This window comes from Doryrhamphus excisus, chromosome 16 (genome assembly GCF_030265055.1).
Source record: "Doryrhamphus excisus isolate RoL2022-K1 chromosome 16, RoL_Dexc_1.0, whole genome shotgun sequence".
Classification (NCBI taxonomy): Eukaryota; Metazoa; Chordata; class Actinopteri; order Syngnathiformes; family Syngnathidae; genus Doryrhamphus; species Doryrhamphus excisus.
In genome coordinates, this window is record NC_080481.1 from 8,240,122 (window position 1) to 8,252,526 (window position 12,405).

At 43.9% G+C, this 12,405-nt stretch overlaps 1 protein-coding gene across 2 annotated transcripts; it reads left to right on the forward strand.

Annotated features, from left to right (window-relative positions):
• Positions 1–423: 423 nt before the first annotated feature.
• arhgef7b (Rho guanine nucleotide exchange factor (GEF) 7b) lies at positions 424–10,158 on the forward strand. Of its 2 annotated transcripts, XM_058051035.1 has the most exons (22): positions 424–746; positions 1,298–1,381; positions 3,370–3,454; positions 3,534–3,649; positions 3,718–3,922; positions 5,308–5,399; positions 5,768–5,862; positions 5,991–6,086; positions 6,464–6,586; positions 6,656–6,794; positions 6,873–6,932; positions 6,999–7,145; positions 7,230–7,316; positions 7,697–7,775; positions 7,872–8,002; positions 8,084–8,296; positions 8,388–8,481; positions 8,558–8,647; positions 8,968–9,126; positions 9,281–9,377; positions 9,449–9,503; positions 9,570–10,158. In XM_058051035.1, exons 1-22 carry the CDS (start codon positions 582–584, stop codon positions 9,690–9,692), a joined length of 2,535 nt encoding a protein of 844 aa, XP_057907018.1. In that variant the 5' UTR covers positions 424–581; the 3' UTR covers positions 9,693–10,158. The 2 variants fall into 2 exon arrangements, with proteins under 2 accessions (XP_057907018.1, XP_057907020.1); XM_058051037.1 differs by lacking the exon at positions 8,968–9,126.
• Positions 10,159–12,405: the final 2,247 nt, after the last annotated feature.

Consider the following 12,405-nt stretch of genomic DNA (forward strand, 5'->3'; position numbering starts at 1 on the left):
ATGAAACCAAAGTAGTCTCATTATTGTGCTAGGTTAGTGCTGTTTTGTGCACTTAAAATGAACGTTTGCGCTATGATAAATACTGTATAACAGATAAAGAAGGGACAATTTACATCCCTGTCCACTAGGTGGGGTTACTGCTTCGCGTGGTACAGCTGAAGATGGAAGGTTACCAGGTCAATGACTTAATAATGTGGCAACCACAGAATTACATCAATTTGTGTGTTCACACATGTGGTGTGATGAAATGATTACATGTCTTTATACCTGTGTTGCTGTGTTTGACGTCAGTGTTTCTGCGAGGTAAAAAAAAAGTGATGCCAGCATCCGCACGGAGGAGAGAGAGAAAGAGGAAGCGAGAGAGAGAGAGAGAGAGAGAGAGAGAGAGAGAGAGCGAGCTGGAAAGGGGGGTGGGGTGGGGGGCATCCGTGTTTTCAAATTGGAATATGAGCTGGAGTGACTCAACAATGTGCTGACCCGTCTCCTCTCTCCTCTTGCCTTGTTATTAAAAAAGTAAGGGATTTAAACTGAGGAGGCCACGGACGCTCCTGCTATCGTCCCATGACCTTCCAGAGTCCAGGATGAACGCGGCAGAGCAGACGGTAACGTGGCTCATCACGCTCGGGGTCCTGGAGTCTCCCAAGAAAAGCATCTCTGATCCGGAGGCTTTTCTCCGGACGTCTCTGCAGGACGGGGTCGTGCTGTGCAGGCTACTGGAGCGACTGAGACCAGGGACGACGGACAAAGTACGTGCTGGGAAAGATGTAGATGAAAGATGAAAATGTATTATTATGATATACGATTTAAAACGTAGCACAAACAACGAGGGTGAACATTTACATTGGGACACACTAAAACAGGCTGTTTATTAAACTGTAAATCACAGACCTCGTCGTTTCTGCAAGGTCGCGCATGCACGCATGGAGAAAGGAAACGTTTCTTTCGAAATAAATGTAATTGTATCCGCTTGTGTGGGTTTTATTCTTCAATGGAACAAGCACATACCTCGATAATCAAATTACAGTAATTAGCAACAATGTCTTTATAAAATCAGCAACTTACAACCACAAGTGTGTGAAGCGCCTCCAATGAAATGTTTAATTTGAAAGACGTACCGGAAGTATAGCCGGTCACTGACGCTAGCCAAACACTGCTAAACGTCAAGTGACAAGTGTAGCAAACCAGTGCTTGGAATAAAGACAATTTCCGAGTCGATTTATCTTCAACACTCCCGAGACTAGTTATCAAATTAGTTGGTGGATATTCTTCGCTAACTGAGCGACTTTTTTGTGCATAGTTTTTCCAGGAACCGAGGACCGATGGTGAACGTCAGCGGAACATTAGCGAGTTCATCAAAGGTTGCGGGGCTTTCGGCGTGGAGGTGAGTCACGTCGTCATCATGGATTCATTAAAGTCCCCAAGACCTGAAAAGACACTCACTTACAAAAAAAAACACACGAATCGTTCGTACCAATGATAAAAAACAAATCTTTTTACAGTACATACAGGTGTGCAAAGTTACAGGTGCGCACTATTTGGCAGGAAAACGTAACTTTAAATCGGAAATAGGCTTTCGTTTACACGCATGCAATAGAAAGATGTTGAATTACAACAAATACGGTATGCCATTTAACATGATAAACAATACCATTTGTGTTGATTGAATTAATCGAACAGTTAATATATAACTACAGCATAGAAAACAAGACTGACACTTGTCACCATGGGAACAGGCTGCAGAAATATTTCTATTTGACCCTCTGCCTTTGCAGTAGGTGTGAGAGTTTAGAATATTTACTAGGTTGTTTTTTGTGTGATTCACATTGTGATGCACGTGGGAGTTCTAAAATGTTTTTATTGGAATTGAAAATAATAACACAGTTGTTATTAGACTTTAATAACACACACACACTGACAAACAACAGTATTTACTTTAGTTCTTGATTTCATTGTGAAGAGCAAAAGACAAATGAAAGGAGAGTGGGAGGTTGCTGTACCGCAACATGGCATGCATTGCATTGGATTTTCCAATCAGGTTGATTAGATGTCAACCATGGAGCTGGACGCCAAGGCCTCCATTAGCGGCAGCCTGGCTGACATCAGCGTAGTAATTCAGACGAGACGGGCTGTCTGTCCAATAAGGAAGATTACATAGTGGATTGGAGAGGACTTCCGAATCTGCTAGAGCTGTGTGATTAATTAAATATGGCTATCATATTTTTTGGCACTGGAAAACATCTCTGGCCAATCTTTCATACAGCTTTTAATCAAGCAATGCCTTTAATGCACATAAGAAAACTATATTGGGTCTACATTAGGTTTGAGTGGCTTACTGCATAGAATGTAATTAACCTTTTATTTTGTAGTCACTCATTTCTTACTAGTCATCTGCTGTTTAGAATGCACCGACATTTCTCCATCCACATCTTGAGAATGTGTGTGTTGTATACACAAGAGCAGTCGAGCCTCAGAGGTATTTTGATTATGGCTATACACAAGTGTGTGCGATGGGGAGATTAACAAGGGGGAGCTCAGACTTGGAGTAATCCTGCTTCAGACTGTAGCCGGAACGGCGTCCCAACTGCCCCCCGCAACTAAAGGCATTGTTTTAGGCAGACGTGCTGTGGTGTCATGTCGTGATATTTTCATAAGCAGAGGATGGATTAGACCAGGGGTGTCCAAAATGCACCCCCGGGGGCCCATTTGCGGTCTGCAGCAGTTTTGAAAACTAATTACAACAACAACAAAAATGGAACAATTAGCAGCAATTTTACAATAGTGAAATCAAAATTTTAAGAGAAAAAAGTTGTAATCTAACAATAAAAAACTTTAATTTGGCGGGATTAATACAAAATACAAAAATAAATATTACAAAGATTATTTCAGAACAAAGTTGAAATATTTGTAACATTCAAAATGCAACACATGCATTTCTTTTGTAATGTAGCGAGCAACACCGTCTGTGAGCACGCACCATTTTGCACTGTGAGCATTGACTGTTGGGATAAAGGCTCTACTGCACCTCTAGCAGTATCTTTTTCCCAGTGGGCAAAACTGAAAAGGATGATAAGGACTACTTTCGAACTTGCCGCTAGCACTCTGTATCCACTCAGTAGTATCCCCACCTCCACAAAGAGGCTGAATGAGAGGAGGGCTCACTCTCTCCAGTCTTTCAGTGTAGAACCAATGCAGAGTGAACCCTCTTGTCATCCAGCCTGTGTTTGTCCAAAGAATCTTTTTCACAAAGCTGAGATGCGGTTTTGTAATATCGATATGCATCAAAGTGGCCCTTGCATCCTTTAATTTTTGGACAAGTTTGGACACCCCGTGCAACTGTTGAATATATAATTCATCTTCTCAACCCTGCAGGCTTTTGAGGTCAATGACCTCTTTCAGGGACTCAACTTCCCCAAGGTCCTGAACTCCCTGGTTGCGCTAAGCAAGGCCACTGAAGGTAATGCCACATGCAGAAAAGTTCTTCATTTTATCTTAAAGATGATTGACAGTTGTCATTTTACTCTGCTTGTGTTCAGAATCAGGTTCCGATTCATGTGTGCCACATTCCGCCACGCTGAGGATTAAATCTTTCGATTCTCTGAACAGTCAAAGTCGCTCCTCCAAATTGCCACCAGCTCAGTACCGCAGCCTTGTAAGACACCGTCTCACATGCTGAAAGTCAGCACACATTCCCATCTCTGTGTACTTCTTCTGCTGCAGGACATGTCGGAGGGAAGTGGGTGTGGCCATTTTCTGGTCAAGGCACGCTTCCCCTTCCAGCAGACAAATGAGGACGAACTGTCTTTCTCCAAGGGCGACATCATTAGTGTGAGCAGGCAGGAGGAGGGGGGCTGGTGGGAAGGTTCGCTTAATGGCAAGAGTGGCTGGTTCCCCAGTAACTATGTGCGGGAGCTGAAAGGACACGGTAGGTGCAGCTCTGTACAATGAGGAACTGCTGTTAGGAACTGCTGAAATATTCAAGATTACGCTAAAGAGGAACAATTGACAAACACGCACACAACCGATATCATGTGTGTTGTTTTGGGGTAGAAAGAAAGGAAGGAAGGAAGGAAGGAAGGAAGGAAACTTGCCTGGCAGACAAAGCCAGGAAGTTCCACAGATGCTGGATGGAGAGGAACATGGGAACATCGCAGGATGTTCCTAGTGAGCACATTCACATTGCTCACTGATGGCTAGAAGTGGATTGATCTGGTTAATGTGAGCTGTTTGCTGTGAGACTATAAACCCATGCCTCCCATTTAATTACTACGATCAATTATTTTTTAGACAGGGGTGTCCAAAGTGCGGCTCCTGGCTGGTTTTTATTGGCTCATAGCACATTGTAAAAATATATCATTTAACAAGAAAATTTGAAAGAAAAAAAACCATAAAGTCAAAATATTAAGAGAAAAAGAGATTGAGAAAAAGTCGGAATATTATGAGGGGGAAAAAACGCACCTGGAGTGACTATGGGGGGACGTTGAGGGAGACAAGTCAGTACCCCCGCTCCACATCAACAGAATGATCCACTGGAAAGGCAGAAGCCAGCACCCATGGTTCAGGAGTTGAAAGCATCTAGTTCAATACCTGCATTGTGCGGTACAGTTTGTGTGCTTGTGTTGGTGTGATGTGTGTCTAAGGGTGTAAATACTGTATCAAGCTATGTATAAATTATTGCATAGTATAAAGAACACCACCTCAAGCCAGTTGAAGTCTGTCCTCCGACTATTTTGTGTGCAACTCAAGCTTCACCAATGTAGGGTGAATTAGTTTACATTGGTTTGCCAGCCACGGCGGTCGAGTGGTTAGCGCATTGCTAGGAGACCAGGGTTCAATTCCACCCTCGGCCATCTCTGTGTGGAGTTTGCATGTTCTCCCCGTGGGGTTTGTCCGGGTACTCCGGTTTCCTCCCACATTCCAAAAAAAACATGCTAGGTTAATTGGTGACTCCAAATTGTCCATAGGTATGAATGTGAGTGTGAATGGTTGTTTGTCTATATGTGCCCTGTGATTGGCTGGCGACCAGTCCAGGGTGTACCCCGCCTTTTGCCCGAAGACAGCTGGGATAGGCTCCAGCACCCCGCGACCCTCATGAGGAAAAGCGGTAGAAAATGAGTGAATGAATGGTTTGCCAGCCTCATTATGGAGATTATAAGAACAAAGTGGCAACTTTCCCCCCCAAACAGGAACAATGTCCTCACCACAAATCTGCAAATTTGCAGGGTTGTGGATGTGCGCGGAGCCGCTGCATGTACTGTATTTATACTCTCTTTGCCTGTTTCAGCTCTTTGAATGTTTGTCGCCGTACAGACAAAGCAGCTGACAAACCAAAGTCCGGGACGCTGAAAAGTCCTCCCAAAGGTTTTGACACATCTATCATCAGTAAAACCTACTACAATGTAGTGAGTATCATTTTATCTCAAAGCAAAAACAAATAGCTTTTCCTGTTGTGTGTCTGCATTTCTGCTTTTGTAATCTGTTGCAATTGATCCTTTTGTGAGCTGATCACCCAACGAATGACCACGCAGCTGGATTGGTGTGCGTGTGTCAAGCAGAGAATGTGGGTTATTGCTTCCACTCCATTGCTTTCCGCCACAGCCTTGCCTCGGGGATGGTACTGCATGAGTGTGTGTTTTAATAATGCAAGCTGCCATGGTCACCCATCTTCAGTTAGCATACCTGAATCTCCCTTCCAAACAGACTCACTGATCCTGTCCCTTAAAGAAACAGTCCAGCCTGTGTGACATCACTCCACATTGTGTGTGTTCAGGTCTTACAGAACATCCTGGAGGCAGAGAGCGAATATTCAAGGGAGCTACAAAGTCTTCTGGTGTCGTACCTGCGCTCCCTCCAGCCCACTGACAGGTTGAGTCATTTTTCATATGATTTATCGAGATTCAAGTACATGGGCGTCATGAATATGTAAAAATGACCCAAAATAGAACCAAACTGAACCGCTGAATTATAAATGACTCCTCCATGATTTGTTGCAGGCTGAGCAGCGTCGACATCAGCCACATTCAGGGAAACCTAGAGGAGATCTCAACCTTCCAGCAGATGTTGGTTCAGTCCTTGGAGGAGCAAACAAAGTCAGTAGTTATGATATGTCTGCTAAGCAATGCACAAGTGTTGCCCTTTGGTCATAGAAGTCTGAAGACATTAAAGCATGACAGATGGTAGTGGTTAAAATCACACAGTAAAGCTGTTCTCAGATGATCTTATTGCAGTGCGATCGGGCAGCGTATGCAATGAAACATCTAGCACATGAAGTCCCTCAGACTGTTTGAGCTTGTCTGCATAGCCATCTGGTGTTAGACCGAAGTAATGCAGTCGCTTCCCTCTGACCCTACATTGTATCCGTGCCAGTTGCTAGCCCTATCAAGTGATCTTACAAGCTTTAAGTTGCTGCTGCGCTCTGCTTTGCAGGCCCATAATAAAGACAACTATCAGGTTTTTTTCTTTAAAGGCTTCCAGAATGCCAGCAAAGGATAGGAGGCTTCTTCCAGAGTCTAATGCCCCAGATGAGAACCCTTTATGTGGCCTACTGTGCAAACCATCCATCTGCTGTCAATGTGCTGACACAGCAAAGGTAAAGTCACAGAAAAACCGAGTGCTTGCTTTGAGCAGTAGAAAGGTGTCTACATTGCCTGTTTTGTAGCGAGGAGTTGGGGGAATATATGGAGTCCAAGGGGGCATCCAGTCCGGGGATTCTGACTCTGACCACCAGTTTGAGTAAACCCTTCACTCGGATGGAGAAATACCCCACCCTTCTGAAGGAATTGGACAGACATATGGAGGTACTTCTGTCCTAAAAGAGGCATCTGTTGAATGACCTGGTCCCCAGGCAACAGTTTTAAATGATGTCTTTATCTTAGGACCAGCACCCGGACAGAGGAGACCTCCAAGCTTCTATGACGTCATTCCAAAGCCTTGCAGTGAGCTAGAAATACGTCAGGTATTATTAACCTGGGAGATGCTTCATGGACGGCCTCTTTGTCCAGGCTCTGTGCCAAGAAACGAGGAAGAAGAAGGATCTGGAGTTACAGATTCTAACTGAGCCAATCAGGAACTGGGAGGGCGATGACATCAAGACTCTCGGCCCTGTTCTTCACATGTCCCAGGCTGCTGTCTGCTCTCAGAACTGTCAGGTACGAACCCCTGGAGCGCTTGGACTACACACAGATACCAGAAGTTGGAAAATGTTTGTAAGAGTCACCGTCTATATCTTGTAGGAGTCAAGTGAGCGTTACCTTGTGCTCTTCCCTCATACTCTGCTCTTCCTTTCTGCAAGTCTGAGGATGAGCGGTTTCATCTACCAGGTTTGCTTATTTTATTTTGTTGCCTCCCACATTCCAAAACATGAATGTTAGGTTCATTGGCAGCTCTAAATTGTCAATAGGTGTGAGGTTGAATGTTTGTTCATCTATATGTGCACTGTGATTGGCTGGCAACCACGCCTCTTGCCCAAAGACACCTGGGATAGGCTCCAGAATTCCCCCGCCAACCTTGTGTGGATAAGCAGTAGGGAAGATTGATGGATGCTTCATTTATTTCTTCTTTCTTCTTTATCATTGTTATGTGTACAATGTGAGTTATGGAGAAATGAATTGAGCTATAATTATGGGCCTGCAAGGAAAGTTCATCTTGATTAGGAACCCCACTTCCCAAACAAAATATTTGTATTTTTTTTTCTATTAAGGGGAAGATGCCACTGTCGGGCATGTTGATTTCCAGGATAGAAGATGGAGACAACCTGAAGAATGCTTTTGAAATTTCTGGTCAGACCCTTCATTGATCTGGTTTCTTATCTTTTATCGTCGTTTCCATGCATGCCCCATGATAAGTCATTCGCTGGTTGTGTGTGCGTTGTGCAGGTTCCCAGTGTGAGCGGATGCAGGTGGTGTGCAACAATCAGCAGGATCTACTGGACTGGCTGGACCTTCTCACCAAACACACACACACTCCTGCTGCACACGCACACAGGACTCAGTCCGTGTGTCACACAGTCAGTCTGGCTTTTTACCTTCACCCAAAATCCACGTATTCACTGCTTCATCACTGACCAACCCCTCCGTCTCCTTACTAGTTGCCCTCCGTGCCAGCCACCCCTTCCAGACACTCAGAGTCTCGTGGCGGTAGCGGCGGACACGCCTATCACACCCTCCCCCATCCTTCCTCATACGGCGGCGGCCCCATGTGTGGGCCACTGGAACCACCCACTACCCCAAAACCCTGGAGCATGAGTTGCCTTCGGCCGGCACCTCCTCTCCGGCCGTGTGCTGCACTTTCCAACAAGGAGGTGCTGACAGACCGAAACAAGCCATTTTACACTTTACAGGATGTGGAGCTCTTGAAAGTAAAATAAAAAATGACACCCCCACTATGCCCAGGATATGAGCAAGAGTCCCAAAAATATGAAGAAGCTGCTCCCCAAGAGGAAGCCTGAAAGGAAACCCTCCGAAGAGGACTTCACTGTCCGAAAGAGTAAGGGGGAAGCTCTACAAGTGTTGAATCTCCATGCCCCCCACACCTCCCCCTTGTTCATTATGATCTCTCTCAGGCACAGCAGCTCTGGAAGAGGATGCCCAGATTCTAAAAGTGATTGAGGCGTACTGTACCAGCGCCAAGACGAGACAGACTCTCAACTCCAGTGAGTGCACACGCACATTCAAACATTTTATACATGGACATGAACGTGCATGCTTGCCTCTGAAAACATTGTTCTCAGCTCTCAGCTCTAACACGGCTTTTCTCTCTTCTCCCTTTTTTCCACCTCCACCATTTCTGTGCATTATTATATATTGCTTTCTGCCCATTATGATTATTATACTTTCTCCCTGAATATCTTTTCAATTATTTTTCAACCCAAACTTCTACTAAATGTTGTTCTGCATCCAACACCTGCGGTTCGTCTTCCTGCTATCGCCGCACCCACAACATTTTCTCACCGCTGCTTGCTGTATGGGGCAGCCTGGCAAGGGACTGATCTCATGCACAACCATGTGCTCGCTGACTCCAGCCTCCTGGTGACTGTCACCCCGGGCAACCCGCCGTGCTCCGACCAGTCAGAGGACTCGGATTATGACAGTATCTGGACCGCCACTAGTTACAGGACTGCTTCGTTTTCTCGTAAGATAGCAAGTCAGAAATAACACTGGCAAATCGGGTAGTTTGCAAGTAGAGTTAGAACTTTAGTGTCCGTTTTTTTGTTTTGTATGCATGTTGTCATGTGGTGTTTGAAGGAAAAACTGTAGCTTTTCCCCACTTTTGATGTTTTGAACAGGCTCCAGCAGGAGGGATGTTCACATGTTGTTCCCAGAGGAGGAGAAGATCATAGTGGAGGAAACTAGGAGTAACGGGCAAACTGTAATGGAAGAGAGGTACTGTGTAGTCCATGTGTGATTGGCCAATGTAATTGCTCAGTTATGTGAATAACGTCTTGCTGCTGCAGGAGCCTGGTGGACACTGTGTACAGTTTGAGAGACGAGGTCCAAGAACTCAAACAGGTGAGTGTCGTCTCTGCAAAGGACCATCAGCAGGAGGAGGCCAGTCACGTTACTCTCATCTTGCAGGACAACAAGAGGATGAAAAGGACATTAGAGGAGGAGCAGCGAGCCAGGAAAGAGCTGGAGAGGATCATCAGGAGAGTTTTGAAGAACATGAATGACCCGACCTGGGATGAGACCAACCTCTGACATGCAAAGACTATTTGAACTTCTGGTGGGACTCGTCCCAAATGACCATAAAAGCCAGTGAGCTTGTAGGTAAGATGACATCAAATGCTGTTGGCTGAAGATCCACCTGTTAATTATGGTTTATTTGTGTTCTCAAACCAAAACAATACAATGGTGTACATGATTTTTATGATGCCATGTATGCAATTTTTATTATTGTGGGTTTTTTTTTTACTCTGTATGTTTTTGTAATACGTAATTTCTTTCCCTACTGGAACACACTTAAGATTATTTGGCAATATTAGCCTTAAATGAAACACTTGTGAAAAAAATGAAAACCTCTATTAAATAAGCTATTTGCAATATAACTTTCACTTATGTATTTCACAGCATCCCTATTATTGTGTGTTCAATAGTGATGATTCCGCAATCTCACGTCCCTATTTATTTCACCAGCGTGTCAGTATGTGAAATAAAATGATGACTCTCCACTGTGGTTTTGCAGTTGTCATTTAACAAACAAACAAAATTCGTCAGTACAGCTGTTTTCTTTTCTGATATTGTAACTGATATATTCTGTACTTTTATTTCTACCACTAGGTGTCACCATCTAGTTCCTATTCATTTTTTTCCTCGAGATCAGTAATTATTTTGCTTTAGTACTAAACTGTTTTGTTTTTTTGGGGGGTCCTTTTGTTATCAAATTGAAACCAAGTAAATACTAAGCCAATTAGACCCAAATCGATACTCATAAATAGACTTTTTACTCGTTGAATGACTGTCCTGCTGTTGCATCGACAATGTTGCCCGAGTGTTGCCGAGCGGACCGGAAGTTATTCCGCACCGGCTGTATCGGAGATTAGTATTTCCACCCCAAAATTACTCTGGAAAACTTTAAAAACGGAAGGGTGAAGTAAGGGCAAAATTCGGGATTTTCCCAACGAAAACGGGAGGGTGGACACGTATGTACTGATCCACCTTTTTTGTGTACGTACTTAATTCTACCACTAGATGTCCCTACGTCTTTTGTATTTTGTATTCATTCTCCTGAAGGGGGAGTTTCTTTAGTACCAAACAAGAGTGTTTGTAGTCAAGTATGTGTAATGTTCTAGTTCGCCTAGTAATCCAACATCTATAAATACAACAGTGATTCTGGATTTAGCCATCTCTCAAAAACACACTTTGTCTTCTTCATCTGTGCTTGTCTTCAGAGTCCAAGTGATACTTGTGTTATATTGCCACCTACTGGTAGCTAGTTGCTAGCACACTTATGTCAGTGTATGAATGAACGTATTCAACAACTTTGTTTTCTGTCCTGATGAAAGCAGAACAAAGGTACATTTCAAAAACAAAGTTAATTGTTTGATCTTCAAAGTAACGTTTCTGACGAACACTTGTTACGTTATGACACTACTTCTTCTGGAGGACCTTGAACTAACCACGGTAAGGTAAACGAAACGAAGACAGCAAACCTGTCTGTGCTTTTATTTGACTTTTAATGCATGCTGAGCATTTTAACTGGTAACTGCGCTCCCGAAATACAGCAACAGTTACCGGTAGGCATGCTAATACGTCACATTGTGTTCCAGGTTTAGGAAACAGCTACATCAGTTCAGTTCAACTGATGTAAACATGGCCGTTCCCACTGACATTGTGGTGCATGTGGACCTGGCCTTGGTCTTTATTTAGTCTGGCCCATCACAAGATCTCCGTCCTTATGACTAGAAGCCATGCTGCTCTATTGTGAAATTCCATCAAAGGAGCCACTGTGAACAAAACTGGTAACTGAACCAGGAATTTGCCAAGATCTTATTGGATTGTTCTTAGATGTTTGTGTGGTTGAGGGAAACGCTGTGTTTAAAATTGGCACGCCGCCTCGTGCGTCTGCTAGTTTGAGTCCAGAACCTGTTAACATGGCCGCATGTTCACTTGTATGTCTGTTGGTGCTGTTTTTGCAACCATGTTTAGTGTCGCTCTCTTTCAGGAGCCCGTGTGACACTGGTGAAGAAGACGATCCGCTTCGGGTCTTGGGTCTTGGGTCTTGGGTCTTGGACTTGACCGCTTCTCCTCACCAGGATGGGAGGACTGCTGTCTGTACAAGACGAGCTGGAGCAAACGCTGGAGGAGCTGTCTGCAGTTGGTGGTAGGAAACCTCTAATTAACTGCGATAAATAAGTTATTTAATTAACTAGGTTAACATCATGGCAAGCCATGCCTGGCTGTTATGTCGGTAGATGGAGGCAACTTTATTTCTATTTTAACACACCAGCGGCAGTGCTCAGTGTGTATCTTCAACTCGCCAACACATCTCTCTGTTTGTCCTCAGAACAACACACATTAGAGACAATTTCAGTTACTTTGGCGCTGCTAATGAATGCATTACGGTAAATGTACACAAAAATATATGAATTCCTGTATTATGCTCTTTTGTGGTTAAACACGGCTTTTTAGTCAAAACACAAATATATTGAAGCACATTATAGACACTTCTTCCCGAAATTAAGCATTTTCAAGCATAAAAGTTGCTAAATTAACTACAATACAAAAAAGGCATTCAAAGACATTGCGATTATATGCAGTATTCCACACTGGTCACTAGATGTCACTGGTCATCTTCAGTGAGACACACAATCACCAGACCCGATCTGTGGAACAACAGGCTTATATTGCAAGTTTGGATTATATCACAATAGACAAAATAACATAAAATATTTATAGCAACACACACAAGCAT

Excerpts from the sequence above, each read along its gene's own strand:
- arhgef7b (XM_058051035.1), top strand. The coding sequence starts at position 582 with ATGAACGCGGCAGAGCAGACGGTAACGTGGCTCATCACGCTCGGGGTC. Across the intron at positions 747-1,297 it reads GACCAGGGACGACGGACAAA|TTTTTCCAGGAACCGAGGAC; the intron begins GTACGTGCTGGG and ends TTTTGTGCATAG. Across the intron at positions 3,923-5,307 it reads GCGGGAGCTGAAAGGACACG|ACAAAGCAGCTGACAAACCA; the intron begins GTAGGTGCAGCT and ends GTCGCCGTACAG.